At 42.6% G+C, this 17,896-nt stretch overlaps 1 protein-coding gene across 1 annotated transcript in view; it reads left to right on the top strand.

The window, feature by feature from the left end:
- Positions 1–9,510, top strand: part of LOC128684616 (sodium-coupled monocarboxylate transporter 1-like) — a 99,797-nt gene extending 90,287 nt beyond the window's left edge. The window contains exons 8-12 of the mRNA XM_070104547.1: positions 2,740–2,958; positions 3,265–3,383; positions 5,829–5,983; positions 6,572–6,810; positions 9,303–9,510. Of these exons, the coding sequence (XP_069960648.1) occupies positions 2,740–2,958; positions 3,265–3,383; positions 5,829–5,983; positions 6,572–6,810; positions 9,303–9,510 (940 nt within the window). The remainder of the gene's footprint in view (positions 1–2,739; positions 2,959–3,264; positions 3,384–5,828; positions 5,984–6,571; positions 6,811–9,302) is intronic.
- Positions 9,511–17,896: the final 8,386 nt, after the last annotated feature.

The raw sequence follows: 17,896 nt of genomic DNA, 5'->3' as shown, positions 1-17,896 counted from the left end.
TTATGAACAACCCTCGGACAACGACGAAGTAGTAGTCGAAGAAGAAACCACAGGTAACCGTTACCTAAGCCAAGCCTTTAATGGGTCTCTAACCTTCTACACCACCCCCAACCTCCCAACCGAAATGAGCGCAGCTGATATGCTCCACTTAATGAAAGAAGGAGCTGTTAAGTACACCTGCACCAAACCTCACCAAATTCCTTTTGAAAACGCACTATCTTACCTCGTGGCGAATCTGAACTGCTCTAACCTCAGAATGCAACTATTCCACATGTTCAAGAGAGACTTCAAAAGACTCAAGAGTGGCTCCATCACCAGCGAAGTGTAGCCAAACACACAAGACCCTTCCCAACACCTGACGTCCAAACCAGCTCTTCACCTCAGCCTGAAGCATATCAGTCGGCGAGCACTGTCTGCAGTCTGCTCTCTCCTCTATGTCCTCAACATGCCCTCTCTACACAGCCTCGCAGTGCCACGCAGCTGGGTTTAGCCCTGGCTCTTTCATCTACAACTCAAGACCTTCCTCTCACGACTGTTCATCGTCTGTCCACACTTCCCCACTCACCCACCGGAGTCGCAACAGAAGAGCCTGCTATGTGTGTTCTCAATGTCTGTCCCACGATCGACTTAGCTGCTGGGTTAAGCCCTGGCTCTATTTCTACAACTAAGAACACTCCTCTCCAGCACTATTCTTCGTCTGTCCCGTCTTCCCCGCTCATCCCATTTGGGATCTTACCTGAACTTTCGTTCGTTCGTTCGTTACTTCAACTCATATTGTTTCAGACTTTGGAACAATGCTCTTCTCCAGACTGAGGGACTGACCACCTCAAAACTTTAAGGGTGATGGACTGATTACATCGTCTTCAAGTCTCTTCTGCTTCTAACCCGCAGTAATGGATTTAAATTAGATAAGTTTAGATTTAGAAAGGACATAGGAAAGTGGAAATAAATGGTATAAAATACCGACACAATGGAAATATAAACACAAATGCAGTATATAACGTTGTCAATAAAGGATCACATTATACTGCATTTGTGTTTATATTTCGACATAGGAAAGTATTGGTTTGGAAATAGGGTAGTTGATGAGTGGAACAGTCTACCTAGTTGGGTTATTGAGGCTGGGACTTTGGGTAGTTTCAAATTTAGGTTGGATAAGTACATGAGTGGGAGGGGTTGGATTTGAGTGGGACTTTCACATCAGAGCTTATTTCTTGGGTGGCATTGAAAATTGGGTTGGGCAAATGTTTTGTTAGTGGGATGAATTGTAAAGGACCTGCCTAGTATGGGCCAACAGGCCTCCTGCAGTGTTCCTCCTTTCCTATGTTCCTATCAACTTTTCTGTACTCGACTGAAGAAGCCTACTGTGTAGGCGAAACGTTTCGAAATAAAGATACCTAACTGTTGCATATGTGTCTTACCTTTACTTCCTATACCATGAGCTGCCACTTTTCTTAAGAGTCTCTTGTGAGGTACTCTATCGAAGGCTTTTCTAAAATCCAAATAAACAATATCATATTCTTTATCACTGTCTACTGCCTCAAATGTTCTATTGAAGAATGTCAGTAAGTTTGTCAGGCAGGAACGACCTCTCGTAAACCCATGCTGAGATTCACTTATCAAGTTATGCTCTTCAAGGTGACTTCTAATAATGTCAGCTATAATTGATTCTAGTAATTTGCCAACTATAGATGTCAGGCTTATTGGACGGTAATTTGAAGGAGTGGACTTATCCCCTAATTTGAATACAGGAACCACATTGGCCATCTTCCACAACTCTGGCACAACACCAGTAAGGATGGATGCATTAAACAAACTCGTTAATGGCTGACTAAGTTCCATCTTGCATTCCTTAAGTACCCTGGGAAATAACTCGTCGGGCCCCGGGGACTTACTTTGCTTCAGTTTATCTATCTGTTTGATAACCATGTCCCTCGTGACAGTAATATTAGTCAATTTGAATTCGTCAGGAACTGAATAATTGTTAATTTCTGGAATCTCATTTATGTCTTCCTGTGTAAAAACTGACAAAAAATAGTCATTAAATATGGAACACATTTCCAGTTCGTTATCCGTCAGCTGTCCATTCCCAATTTTCAGAGGTCCTACTTTTTCCTTCACCTTCGTCCTATACACTTGAAAGAACCCCTTCGGATTTGTCTTTGATTCATTAGCAACTCTAATTTCATAGTCACGTTTAGCCTTTCTAATCCCATTTTTTACTTCTCTTTTAAGCTGAACATATTGGTCAGTAAGGTTAATCTCTCCCTTTCTGATGCGCTTATATATTCCCCTTTTCTCCCCTAATAAATGCTTTAGCCTCCTGGTAACCCCCTCCTGGTATACCATTCTTGTACTACCTCCTGGTAACCCATATGGGATCGTTATTATCAGATCTAATTTCTCTCTGGGGAATGTATATACTCTGAGCACGGTGTACATTATTAAGAAAAGAATCATAAAAGCAGATCCCTTCGTAATCATAAGTATGATCATCGTCAATAGAATCATTAGCTAGATAACCCCAATCAAGATTTGACAGGTGTTCCCTAAGTCCTTGTAGATATCAAGTTGATAAATCAAGGAAAGTTACTTTCTGTCAAAGTATTGTGAGAACTAATAATTTAAGGTTACGCTAATTAGAAAATACAAAATATCAGAAAAAAATATATTTACCTATTCATATTTAATACATCAGTGAGTCTTCACTAGCCTCTCTGAAGAAATATATTCTTGCAGAATGATTATTGCCGTCCAGGTGGGGTTGTACATATTGTGGGTTGTGTTGTTGTTCTCCGGCCTCGTCGCCTACGCTACCTACAGAGACTGTGACCCGCTCACCTCAGGCAAAATAGAGAAACGTGACCAGATTCTCACCTTCTTAGTAACGGATAAATTGAACTACATTACCGGAATGGCTGGGCTCTTCGTTGCTGCAATTTACGGCGGTGTCCTCAGGCAGGTCATGACTTCTCTGAGTCAAAATATATATTTCTTTAACCGCCTTATATTTAGTATCATACAAGGCATTGGGTGCACCTGGGAGATACTGAACTATCAAAACTTACTCTGAATATAATTATTTGAAGTCACCAGTATAGTGTTTGGGAAATTTTAATATATCATAAATAACAGGGCATACATCAGAAATATCGACTCACTTCAATTTTCTGCTAGATAAGAAAGGTCATACTAGCAAACCGAAACTAGCATAAAATACGGGGTGATATGAAATACTTAACATTCTTGTACTTTCCCAAGCAGCACACACTCATCTTGCGGGAACTCGTTGGCATGTCTTGTATGGGAGGACTTCCTTAAACAACGTAAATACTTCAAAGGCCTCAGCGATGCCAGAGCCACCAACGTTATCAAGTTTCTTTGTAAGTACAAATAATTTGTTAATTAATATTACTACCCTTACACAGTTACAGACAGCGTTAGTGAGGCCTCGTTTACATCATGTGACGCATATGTACATATTGTATATCATAGAATGGACATAAATTCGCTGGTAAATTTACAGAGAAGAACTGCGGAGCTGAATATGCAACAACACTTTTATAAATGTCCAAGGAGGAAAGGATCTTGTTTTTATATCAAGCATGTCCTCAGTACTTCCGACAGCCAGGTTGTTATGACCTCCAATATGTCACACAAGACATATTGGATGACTACCACTGTTATGTATGAAACATTTTAAGTAAACACTAGTTCACTTATTATCAAAAGCTGGAGATCACTTGCTTATGGTCAGTTCTCACCCACGGGTGAGACAGGAGCTGATATTAATACAAGTGGAGAAAAATATTCCTACTGGGATTACCACTGACTATGTTCCACAGCATATTATCATTACTGGAAGAAATTAATGAATCAGTTGATAAATCGTGGAATTTAGATACTAAAGGTACTGATATGAATAAACCACAACCAAGTTGGTTAATTAGGGCCGAGTTAAACAATGCGCATCTGCCACACATCCTCAGCTCCATTTTCTGTGGAGGTCACCAAAACTCAAAACTTTTAAGCGTTATATATATAACACCTACGACACACGGTATTGTGCCTTCCCTTTTGCTAGTTCACCTAAACACACGTTGTCAGTGACTGAGCAAATTACAACAATCCCCGAGCTGTCAAAAAGTATTAATATAAACACACCGGAGCGAAGGTTGACGAGTAACTGGTACAAACAGGTGTGACAGACGGTTTACAATTACTATGATCACAGTCGTGAGGATTTTAGCTGGGAAGAGGATTTCTTATGGTGCTGAATTGGTGAAATAATTTTCACAGTGTCTGTGGATTTAGAGTAACTTGTAAACCCTGTTTGTGGAGAAAAATCTCCAGTTTATGAAGGGGGCGATATCCCTCTCTTGAGGGGGGGGGTAATGACCTTCTCCAAAGAGGGTAGCCTTCTCAGAGAGGGATATCCCTCTCAGAGATGGCTAGCCCTCTCAAAAGGGCTTCCTCCTTCTCTCAGCAGAATTATCAAAATCACATGTTGAGCGAGGCGTCACGAGACACGGGGCGCTCTACCACAATACCTGCCCAATTGCACATATGTATACAAGCCTCCGAGTGCAACTTCCTAACAATTCCAGGAACAGCTTTTGAAAATAGACAACTGGAAAATCTTTCAGCTTCTGCCCCAAACATCTTGCTTCTGGGGGATTTCAACCTAAGCAGTGAACACAGCTACAATAAATCTTAGCAAACAAAAGTACAATCTATGTAAATACTATGCGTTGGGTATCTGCAGGCACGGTATATCTGGTAAAGCAGGTGGGACATGCACCTTTGACCATCCCAAAAAATGCCGCACCCACATGACAACAGGAGAGTGCAACTTCCCTTCTTGCAACTTATTTCACCCAGAAATGTGTCACTCATCAATCCATGAAAGAAAATGCTACAATGCATACTGCCAGGCACATCATCTAAAGGGGACTAGGAGACACAGACCAGCCAGACTATGGGAAACAAAAGTGAGGAGCCACAACCTCTCCAGGGACAGAGGTTCTTTAGGACCAGAAGAGATAAAAGACTGGCAAGAAATGACAATAATCCTATACCACCTGAAAACACTTCTGGAACAGAGGCACGGACATTGGCCTCTACCCCAAAACGACAGATAATAGAGTCAGCAAATAAAACCCCCCTAAATTCCACCAATACGACATTTGTCTTTGCAAACATACTGGGTCTAAAGCCGTCAAAAAACAACAAAATTCCTTACATCAAATGCAATGTTTGCAGCATTCACAGAGACCCACATAAAGGATCATTATGACAACGAAATATGGATCCAAGGTTATAACCTGTTCAGATGCGACAGACTAAACAGGCAACAAGGGGGAGCTGGCCTGTATGTCACAGAGTCGCTCATATGCACAGAACTACTAAACACCTCAAATGATGTAGTTGAAGTTTTGGCAGTAAAGATCGAAAACCAAAACCTTGTCATTGTGGGAGTATACATTGGACATGTTTCCTTATACCTATTGCCCTTTTCACCTAGCAGTAAGTAGGTACCTGGGTGTTAGTCGACTGTTGTGGGTGACATCCTATGGGACAAGATTAAAGGATCCCAGTGGCAATAAGACAGACAGTCCCTGATAACGTACTGACTCTGTTAAGTTGTCTTGGGCGGCAAGTAAGTTTATTCAGGTATACACAAACATAGATTATCATACATAGCAGCATATGTGTAGAGAACCTGGGATAACCCAAAAAAAGGCAGAGTGACTTATTTCCCTGGGTTAAAAACCCAAATAAAATCCTACCTTATCTTATGATAACTTCTATCTTTCTGTACACACCAGCTGCAATAGTCGGTCTGGTGGCCCTGTCTCTCAGCTTGATGGTGGACAAGCTGGGCAGCATCTTCCTCGTGTCCAACACTCTAATTTCAGCGCTTTTCGCTCCTCTTAATGGCGTCTTTATTGCTGGAATCTGTGCTCCCTGGATCAACGCAAAGGTAAATAATTCATCTTCTTTCTTAATTTACAATAATAATAATAATAATAATAATAATAATAATAATAATAATAATAATAATAATAATAATAATGTGGCATGTTTCGAGTATGTCAAAATTTATTTGGCGTTTGTCACACTCCCATATAGGCATGCCTCCCGACTAACGAACCAGTTGCTAAGGATTTAACGCTCTAATAGGTGTCCCGTCGTTATATCAGTACCTATGTTCATCGGCCAATCACAGGAAAGCCCTCCGGAGCTGTGAAGCAATGTGGGTCACTTGTGACACGAACTTTGGCAGACATGTCTGGGCTGCTGGTCACTCATGGTGCTCTGTCTGGTGGTTGCATTTGCCTCTTTTTGACCACCGTGTTATATGCTTGCTCTTACATTACTGTGCATAATGTCAATAACTGTTTACCTCTTTCATGAAGGAAATACAAGTCATATAAGCTCTGCTGTCATTTGTTTGTTCCACTATTGGTTATCGCATTACCACAAGGTGTGCATGCCATAATACACCTGTCCTTCGTAATAAATAATATGATTTTTATTACTACTTTTAATATTATTTTTATTACTGCAGGGCGCCATAGTGGGTTTCGTCACGTCGCTAATCTTCAACATATGGATAGTTATTGGAAAGTTGTATCGAGGCGGAGGGTCTCCTGCTCATCTGCCTCTCTCTACTGAGGGATGCCCAGAGAGCCTGGAGCACCTCGCCAACACCACCGTCAGTTACCTTTCTAACACCACCCTCAGCCACTCCGTCATCAACATCTCATTAACAGATGCTATATATATCAACTTCACCGAGAATGAAAGGCGAGTAATACATGTATGGTTAACTCGCTTATCTTTCTCTCTCTCTCTCTCTCTCTCTCTCTCTCTCTCTCTCTCTCTCTCTCTCTCTCTCTCTCTCTCTCTCTCTCTCTCTCTCTTCTCTTTCATGCCTGGGTTAGTGTCAGGTTCACATGGAGGAATGAGAGAGTGGTACTCTACGAAGAGGACTTTTGAGTGGATTTCCGTAAAGAGTGGAGTTCCCCATGGATCAGTTCTTAGTTCAAAGCTTACATAAATGAACTAGAGGTAGGAACAGTATCAAATATAGAATAACTTCCTGGTAACACCATACTGGGAAAAAGTGCAGCATCCTAAGCAGATTGAATATTCTTAGTGATCTCAACAGGTTGCCGCTATGTAAGCCGCGACCTCAAAAATATTAAGTAATGCCTTTCTGAGAGCTGCAAGGCTATCAGAATGTTAGGCTTCATAGCTAGAAACTTTAATAACAAAGTGTACCAGACATATTTAGCGCATCTTGAATATGCCATCCAGTGTTAATATACAAATTACGTACAAGACTAAGATATTCTGGACAGTGATGAACTACCGGACTCATTCATACTACCATCACTCAGAAACAAACCTCAAAGGATTCCACTTTGTTTTTTCTCTTATTAGGAAACGAAGACGACAGTAAATCCCCCCCTCCCCCAGTTTTGAGATTAATGTGTCCTATAAGATTGTTTGCAACGTAAAAATTCGTATCATGGAAACGTATTGAACATTACTTTCCACGTTAAAAATTAAGTATGTTTCATATAAAAAATTACGAAAGGTGTAATAACTCACAGTTAACTAACAGTTATAGCACCGTAGATTTACATTCCGCAGTGTGTGATGGCAGGAACATATAGCAGCTACAGTGTTTCTAGTCCTGCCAACCTCTTTTCACTCTTCAGTAACTTTTTTTTTTCACTCTTGGGACCATAATTATCACTTATTACAAAGAAATTTAAAGATAAAAATGAATATATTGAGAACGGAAGCACAACACCTAGGAGACGCTGGTAGACTAACGTGTAGGCCGTGAGAGGCCTCTCGTGTCGCACATTACCGCTAATGTGCAACACAGTTTATACACTCGTTTTTGCACGAAAACGCTCATATGTGATTCTCGTATCTGCAAAAAAGGGCTCATGTATGTTGATGCTGGGTACTAAAGAAAGCTGCACGTATCGGAGAAATTGCGTATCAAAAGTTCTCATATCGCGAGGGAATGCTGAACAAGGAAATCTCATTCAAAAATTTAAGTTACGGATACCCGACTTAGACCCTCATATACCAACCAAAGGTTTCCATGATATTATTGAACGTTGTTAATTTTAAATGGTTTTCCTAGGGCATAGATTTATGCCGACAATCATCCGGCATGGCAGCTGGAGTAAAAAGATTGAAACCATACATACCAGCCTGTGTCACATGGTTAAGGTCATCGCCCCCAGACCCATCAACACTGCAGGACTCCTCAACAAAAAACTGCATAAAGATTCCCATTAAGTTCACCATAGAAAAGGAACATAATGGTTGTCTACCTTTTCTAGACATCGTACTCAAAGAATAACAGCATATTGAATGAAGTTCAAGGTTTACAGAAAAATAATAAACAAGATGACCTTTTGCATTTCATTTCACCACAGCCTTGGGGGATCTCCAGCACACTTTATTTAAAAGACTGCAATATATATACTTTTTTTTTTTAATTCAATTACCGGGCCCATTTTATCACTCACTGTAGGAGAAAAACAGAAAAGATCGCTACACAGCTAAATAACAATGCAAAATGGAAAGATTCGTCGTCCTGCCTGTTAGCCGAGAATATAACTGTTAACTGAGAACATAAACACTACATTACTAAAGAGTGATACCAAAATAGCATACCGTTCTTCCAACTTCATTAATGATCTCTTACCTACTAAAACACACAACACCAACCAATCAATGCCGGGGTTTACACAATTCCATGTGAGTTTTGAAACAAAATTTATGCTGGGATAACCTCAAGAAGTATCACACAAGGAATGTGTGTGTAGTAATCACTACCAGCAATACCATAGCTCAGAATACAAGGAGTTTCATAACAATACTAGCACTACGACTTTTACTCAAACTAAACACAACCATCACTAAGACCAGTCCCTTCTCCCTCTCAACGTACCTTGCAGCAACTCTCACTTCAATACCACCTCTGTAACTGGAGGTAGATTTCATCCAAGCAGGATAGCTCTAATTCCTTGAATCAAAAGCGCTTCATCATCATCAGTCCCTTTTGAAATATCTTAGTAACATAACACTGCAGTGTGAGAGCCTAGTCAGTAAACACAACACGTCTGCAAATTCAAAGCACTGAAATAACTTTAAAATAATTATTCAAACAGTATTTCATGATTAATAAACACCTATAAAATTTTACTGTGAAATAGTAAAGCTGATTTGAGAGGGAATATATTATAAAAGAATATTTATTCTCTTAGGTTGGACTCCAACACCATCTACGAGATCTCTTACTGCTACACCGGAATTATTGGCATCATGTTCACCATTGTTGTTGGGAGTTTAGTCTCGTTGTGCACCGGTGAGTCTCTTCATGCATACAGTGCACCAGTCTTTCCCACACTCAGTGCACCCGAATCTTTTCTCTCACATCCACAGTACGTCAGTGAGTCTCTCCTGTATGATTAATACTCTTCACTACTCCTTGCAGTAGTTGCAAATCTATCACCTGCAGGTCTAGTCACCACGCAGAGTGGGTCACTTATTTTGTCATAATCACTGCCACTATTCAGGTAGTACAGGGAAAACGTGATCCACTGTTACATCACTAAGCCCACTTAAACTTTTAGTTTAATATGTTTATTATGCACCCCATACCCATCCTGTGGGCGGTAGTCAAAAGATTACAGAGGTACATAATTGGTCCAGGGACTGGACTCCAAAGTTTTGATAGCTGAGCAAGTTACAGAGGTAATGAGCTCACAAGTTACAAAGGTAATGAACTCACAATTTACAAAGGTAATGAACTCTGTAAGAATGGTTACTTACGTTTATACATGGCTACAATCAAATTATAGAGTAATGAGCAATTCACACTTCCACACCCGGTCACAACTGTAATGAGTTATTGGTGCAAATATTGATTGTTGAGTCACACACACACCACACACACACACACACACACACACACACACACACACACACACACACACACACACACACACACACACACACACACACACACACACACACTTTAGTTTAATATCTTTATTATGCACCCCATACCCATCCTGTGGGCGGTAGTCAAAAGATTACAAAGGTACATAATGGGTCCAGTGACTGGACCCCAAAGTTATGATAGCTGAACTAGTTACAAAGGTAATGAACTCCAGGTAGATCTGGTCACAATCATGGCAAGTTACAGAGGTAATGAATCAGCTTCACTCCTATACATGGTTACAGTCATGAACAAATTACAAAGTAATGAACCACTGATACGTCCACACCTGGTCACAATTGTAATGAGTTATAAATACAAATATTAAGTGGATCATACACCTACACTAGCGCGCGCGCGCACATACACACACGAGGGCGCACGCACGGACATGTGCACACGAGCGTACAAATATATGCATACACAAAAGGACGCACACCCACACACACACACCCACACACACACCAACACCCACACACACACCCTCACACACACCCACACACACACCCTCACACACACCCACACACACACACCCACACACGCACACACACACCCACACACGCACACACACACCCACACACGCACACACACACACACACACACACACACACACACACACACACACACACCCGCACACACACCCTCACACACACCCACACACACACACACACACGCGCACACACGGGGCCAGGAGCTGAGTCTCGACCCCTGCAACCACAATTAGGTGAGTACACACACACACACACACACACACACACACACACACACACACACACACACACACACACACACACACGCACACACAACACACACACACACACCCTCACACACACCCACACACACACCCTCACACACACCCACACACACACCCACACACACACACCCACACACGCACACCCACACACGCACACACGCACACACACACCCACACACGCACACACACACACACACACACACACACACACACACACACACACACACACACACACACACACACACACACACACCCTCACACACACCCGCACACACACCCACACACACCCACACACCCCCGCACACACACACACACACACACACACACACACACACACACACACACACACACACACACACACACACACACACACACAACCACAGGGAGATCGACTGGGAAAACCTGGAGCCACATGGGGGTCCCGAAACATGGAGAGCCAAGATGATGGATGTGGTACTTGAAAACCTCATGCATCAACATGTCAGGGACACAACCAGAGAGAGAGGGGAGGATGAACCAGCAAGACTGGATCTTGTGTTCACCCTGAGCAGTTCAGACATTGAGGACATCACTTACGAGAGGCCCCTTGGAGCTAGCGATCACGTGGTTCTGAGTTTTGACTATATAGTAGAGTTACAAGTGGAGAAGGTAACAGGAACTGAAGGGGACAGGCCAAACTATAAAAGGGGGGACTAGACAGGTATGAGAAACTTCCTGCAGGAGGTTCAGTGGGACAGAGAAATGGTAGGAAAATCAGTAAACGAGATGATGGAATATGTGGCAACAAAGTGCAAGGAGGCAGAGGAAAGTTTTGTTCCCAAGGGAAACAGAAATAATAGGAAGACCAAAACGAGTCCTTGGTTTACCCGAAGGTGTAGGGAGGCAAAAACTAAGTGCAACAGAGAATGGAAAAGGTACAGGAGGCATAGGACCCAGGAAACCAAGGAGATTAGTAGAAGAGCCAGAAACGAGTATGCACAGATAAGGAGGGAGGCCCAGCGACAGTATGAAAACGACATAGCATCGAAAGTCAAATCTGACCCGAAACTGCTGTATAGCCACATTAGGAGGAAGACAACAGTCAAGGACCAGGTGATAAGGCTGAGGAAAGAAGGTGGAGAACTCACAAGAAACGATCAAGAGGTATGTGAGGAGCTCAACACAAGATTTAAGGAAGTATTTACAGTAGAGACAGGAAGGACTCTGGGGGGACAGACCAGATGGGGACACCAGCAAGGAATACACCAACAAGTGTTGGACGACATACATACAGATGAGGAGGAGGTGAAGAAACTGCTAAGGGACATCGATACCTCAAAGGCAATGGGACCGGACAACATCTCCCCGTGGGTCCTTAGAGAGGGAGCAGATATGTTGTGCGTGCCACTTACCACAATCTTCAACACGTCCCTGGAAACTGGGCAACTACCTGAGGTATGGAAGACGGCAAATGTAGTTCCCATTTTTAAAAAAGGAGACAGAAAAGAGGCACTAAACTATAGACCTGTGTCATTGACGTGTATAGTATGCAAAATTATGGAGAAGATTATCAGGAGGAGAGTGGTGGAGCACCTGGAACGGAACAAGAGTATAAATGCCAACCAGCACGGATTCACGGAAGGCAAATCTTGTGTCACAAACCTTCTGGAGTTTAATGATAAAATAACAGAAGTAAGACACGAGAGAGAGGGGTGGGTTGATTGCATCTTCTTGGACTGCAAGAAGGCATTTGACACAGTTCCTCACAAGAGATTAGTGCAGAAGCTAGAGCATCAGGCGCATATAACAGGAAGGGCACTGCAATGGATCAGAGAATACCTGACAGGGAGGCAACAACGAGTCATGGTACGTAATGATGTATCACAGTGGGCACCTGTGACGAGCGGGGTCCCACAGGGGTCGGTCCTAGGACCAGTGCTATTTTTGGTATATGTGAACGACATGATGGAAGGGTTAGACTCAGAAGTGTCCCTGTTTGCAGATGATGTGAAGTTAATGAGGAGAATTAAATCTGATGAGGACCAGGCAGGACTTCAAAGAGACCTGGACAGACTGGACACCTGGTCCAGCAAATGGCTTCTCGAATTTAATCCTGCCAAATGCAAAGTCATGAAGATAGGGGAAGGGCACAGAAGACCACAGACAGAGTATAGGCTAGGTGGCCAAAGACTGCAAACCTCACTCAAGGAGAAAGATCTTGGGGTGAGTATAACACCGAGCATGTCTCCGGAAGCACACATCAATCAGATAACTGCTGCAGCATATGGGCACCTGGCAAACCTGAGAACAGCATTCCGATACGTTAGTAAGGAATCATTCAAGACACTGTACACCGTGTATGTCAGGCCCATACTGGAGTATGCAGCACCTGTTTGGAACCCGCACTTGATAAAGCACGTCAAGAAACTAGAGAAAGTACAAAGGTTTGCGACAAGGTTAGTTCCAGAGCTAAGGGGAATGTCCTATGAAGAAAGATTAAGGGAAATCGGCCTGACGACACTGGAGGACAGGAGGGTCAGGGGAGACATGATAACGACATAAAATACTGCGTGGAATAGACAAGGTGGACAAAGACAGGATGTTCCAGGGAGGGGACACAGAAACAAGAGGCCACAATTGGAAGTTGAAGACAAAAATGAGTCAGAGAGATAGTAGGAAGTATTTCTTCAGTCATAGAGTTGTAAGGCAGTGGAATAGCCTAGAAAATGACGTAGTGGAGGCAGGAACCATACACAGTTTTAAGACGAGGTTTGATAAAGCTCATGGAGCAGGGAGAGAGAGGGCCCAGTAGCAACCGGTGAAGAGGCGGGGCCAGGAGCTAAGACTCGACCCCTGCAACCACAAATAGGTGAGTACAAATAGGTGAGTACACACACACACACACACACACACACACACACACACACCCTCACACACACCCACACACACACCCTCACACACACCCACACACACACCCTCACACACACGCACACACACACACACCCACACACGCACACACACACCCACACACACACACACACACACCCTCACACACACCCACACACACACACCCTCACACACACCCACACACATGTGCACACATGTGGTAATACTTTATTTACAGCTAGCAAAGTCAGGGTATTTCTCCAGAATGGTCTGCAATATACCACTGTGGATAAAATACTTTGCCATTTCTTGAACATTTCTGAGTGAGTTGTTTCTAAATTCATTAATTTGATCACACTCCAGTACATAATGACGCAAGGTGTGACAATAGTCCATCTGGCAAAGTTTACATTTCGTTTGGTCTACATCTGGTGGTGGTGATTTAACCTGCCAAAGATACTTGTAACCCAGCCGGAGCCGGGCAGTAGTGACATCCAAGAGTCTGCTTATCTTGTTGGATGCACCATTGACATGTGGCTCCTCCTGCATGATGGAATGATGATAGATGGACTGACTTGTGTCAATCTCCCTAAGTCTTAAGTCAGTAAAGTTCATTTGAAGTTCTTTTCGTATTATTGTTCTCAAACTGCTAACTGACAACCCAAGATTGTAATCTACCCCCTCTTTGAAAGCATACAGCTTAGCCAATTTATCAGTTCTATCATGCATCTGAAGACCAATGTGAGATGGAATCCACAGCATGTGCACTCTGACTCCACTGTCCACAATCTTACCATATCTATGTCTGGCTTCTGACACAAGCATGCCACAATTTATACTTAATGAGTTGAGAGCATTTATGGATGACAGAGAATCAGTTACAATTAAAGTGTCAACCTTAGATACATGGACACATTTGAGTGCAAGGAGTATGGCAAACAGTTCTGTTTGAAGGGTAGAGGCCCAGTTATTGATGCGTGCTCCAATTTCTTTATGAGAGCCATCACTCTGTGTGACAACAGCAGCACTACCAGCTGCACCAGTGGACTGGTGAACAGAACCATCGACGTAAATAATTTGTGAAAGAGTGTTCTGTGTGACTAAGTTATCAATACAGCTTAAGGCATCATGTTTGGCTTCAAGACGAAGCTTTGGTTGTGATTTATGAAGAGTTTTGGGGGGAAATGGAGGAATGGTAGTTTGGAATGGGGTAATATCCCATGGAGCAGGGAAATGTCTCTGTTGTCTAACTTGATATAGATCATGTAGCTGGTTCATGCGGAGGTCGGTTCCAGTTTTTTCGATCCATCTGGAAGGATGTTCACCAGTGCTGAGGAAAGTTTGGAGGGCTTCTGTGCAGGGGTTTGAATGGGCTAGCCTAAGCATATTGACCCCAATAAGGATATTTCTTTCAGTAACACGATCTCTAATGCTTGGAATATTAAGTTCTTTCCGCATATTTAAAATTTTGGCAGTACGAGGGCATCCTAGGATGATCCTCATTGCTTCGTTTTGCAGTTTTTCCAGCCCTCCAAGCTTCCAGTCAGACACGAGTGCAAGTAGTGGCGCCGCATAATCAACCAATGATCTAATATAAGCAAGATACATCATTTTCACAATTTTAACATTAGCACCATACCTGGGATGAAAACCTGCCACAACTCTAAGTGCTCTCAGCCTTTCTTTGTATTGGCGACAAAGTCTCGTTACAACAGGTCCAAGTAGTGGAACCTCAAAGCCTAGATACCTGTATCTGCTTACATATTCTAGAAGAGACCCATCATGCAACTGGATCTGACGAACTGTGCCTCTCTGCCGAGGAGGACGCCTGTTGAGTATCTTTGTTTTATCCCCTGAGATTATTAACCCCAGGTCCTGACACGAGGCTAGTACATGATTAAGAATGTTTTGGGTGTTGGAGAATCCGGTAGTGTGAATCATTATGTCATCAGCAAAACTAACCATATAATGATGGGGCTGGCTAGGCATGGCATTAAGTAAGGCATTAATCAAAATGTTGAAAAGGGTGGGACTAAGCACACCTCCCTGTGGGGTTCCTAATTCAAAATCTTTAGTTACACTTCTATGTCCCTGGAACAACACAGACGACTTTCTGTTGGACAGGTAACCTTTAATCCAGCGGAGAAGCCATCCTCCAACATCCATTCTGGCAAGTTCACTAATGATTACATGTCTGTTGGCTACATCAAAAGCGGATTTAAGGTCAAGGAACGTAGTGTATGAGCTGTCAGTGTGCAGAGTGAGAAAGGTGGTAATGCAATGATGCACACTCCTTCCATGCATGAAGCCATGCAACCGAGGTGACAAGAATTCCTTAATTCTGTGCATAAGACGATTAAGAATCATCCTTTCGAATGTTTTACACAAGCAGCTAGTAAGGGATATTGGGCGAAATGAGTTTTGTTGATTGGGCTTTGGAATGGGAATAATGAGGCTATTGGTCCATGATTTAGGGAGCTCCCCAGTGACATAACTCATGTTATATAATTCAAGTAAAGGATTACCTGGTACTCGACACAGCAATCTGAGTATGTTGTAAGTAATACCATCCTCACCAGGCGACGTGGAGTTGCCCTTAGTTAGTGCTGCATCAAGTTCATAATTAGTGAAAGGAATGTTGCAGTCATCTGCCTTGCTGAGCATAAAGCAAACAAGTCTCTCCCTTGCATCATATTTGTCCATTAATTTCGCCTGTGTGGTACTGGGAAGACTGTCATAGCTAGATGTAGCAGCCCAAGCACTGACTAATTCATTCGCCCTATGCAAGGGATGAGGGTGCGCGATCTGCCCAGTTCTGTTACCCTTAATTCTATTTATGTCCCTCCATGCCCGGCTAAGTGGGGTGTGAGCATTGAGACCATTGACAAATTGTTCCCAGTCTGTTTGCCGCAGCTCTGTCATACGCTCTCTGGCAGCAGCAAGGGCAGTTTGGAAGAGGCTCAGCATTTCAGGGGTACGATGGTTTCTATAGGCTAGGCCTAGTCTGCGAGCAGTACGTTTCAATGTTCGAAGTTTAGAATCATTGTAATAGGTATGATTTTTATAAGACTTATGATTATTATGGAAGTCATTTGGATTTAGAGTAGTAGGAGGTTTCAGAGGCGGCTCTAAGAAGTTCTGAATACTGCTCACAAGGTCATTGTTAAAAGTCTCGACAGAGGTACACTCATAGGAATTATACCAGTCAGTCACATGTGCAACAAAGTCATCATGTTGATCAGGGGAAACATTAAGACGTTTCCGTTTGAATATCCCACCAGGGAGAATAGTATTACCAATATCTAGAGAGGTTAGCCTTGGGAAATGATCAGACGCTATATCTGTTAGAATGGAAGACTCACAGCTGGCAGAAGTAATGTTGAAGCCCAGGCACAGATCAAGGACACCTCCATAGATTTGTGTGGGTTCAAGGTCACCTACAATTTGCACATTATCATGACTGTTTAAGAGTGACAACAGTTGATTGCCATTACGATTACCAAACTGAGAGTAGGTTCAGACTGAGCACAAGTTGGGAGCTCCAAGTAATTAAACTTATCAGCAGGAGCGTACAAATTAAATATGTTGAGAGCAGAGTTCCCAATATAAATCCTAACACCGTGATACTGTAGCCCTTCTGTTTTCTTATGTGCAAGAAGTTGATGGGGAAGTGATTTTTTAATATATAGAACACAAGAATTAGTAGATTTGAGGTTATATGCAACAAACGATGGCAATTTAGGGGGTTGGGATTTTTCAGGGACTCTGCACTCTTGTAGACACACAATATCAATGGATTCAGTGGTTACTTTATGATGCAGGTCAGAAAATCTTTTTCTAAGTGACGCAATATTCCAACTTAAAATGGATAGTTTATACGAGTTTGGTTCCATTATAAAAGTCCAGGGATAGTATTCAATTTCTCAGCAAAATGAAAAAACTTACTAAATAACAAACAGACATAATCAATATCAATATCATCAGTATTATCCTTATCCATGAGTCTCCTAAGTGCACTTCCATTAGTGAGACCTCTTGGGAGTCTTTGTACACAGAGGTCACTGCGCTCTTTGTCTGTGAATGTATGGAAGGTGACGCTATCCCTCGCACTCACCTCTCCGCTTTTATTACACTCATCACTATCATCACATGTATCACTTCCCTCATCATTATGACCAGTGATACATACACCATTATCAACAACCGGGTCATCTCCACACTCAGTATCTATCAATACA

The sequence above is a fragment of the Cherax quadricarinatus genome, chromosome 5 (genome assembly GCF_038502225.1).
Source record: "Cherax quadricarinatus isolate ZL_2023a chromosome 5, ASM3850222v1, whole genome shotgun sequence".
Classification (NCBI taxonomy): Eukaryota; Metazoa; Arthropoda; class Malacostraca; order Decapoda; family Parastacidae; genus Cherax; species Cherax quadricarinatus.
Note: the sequence above shows the minus strand (reverse complement) of the source record. Positions and strands in the feature narration are given on the sequence as shown.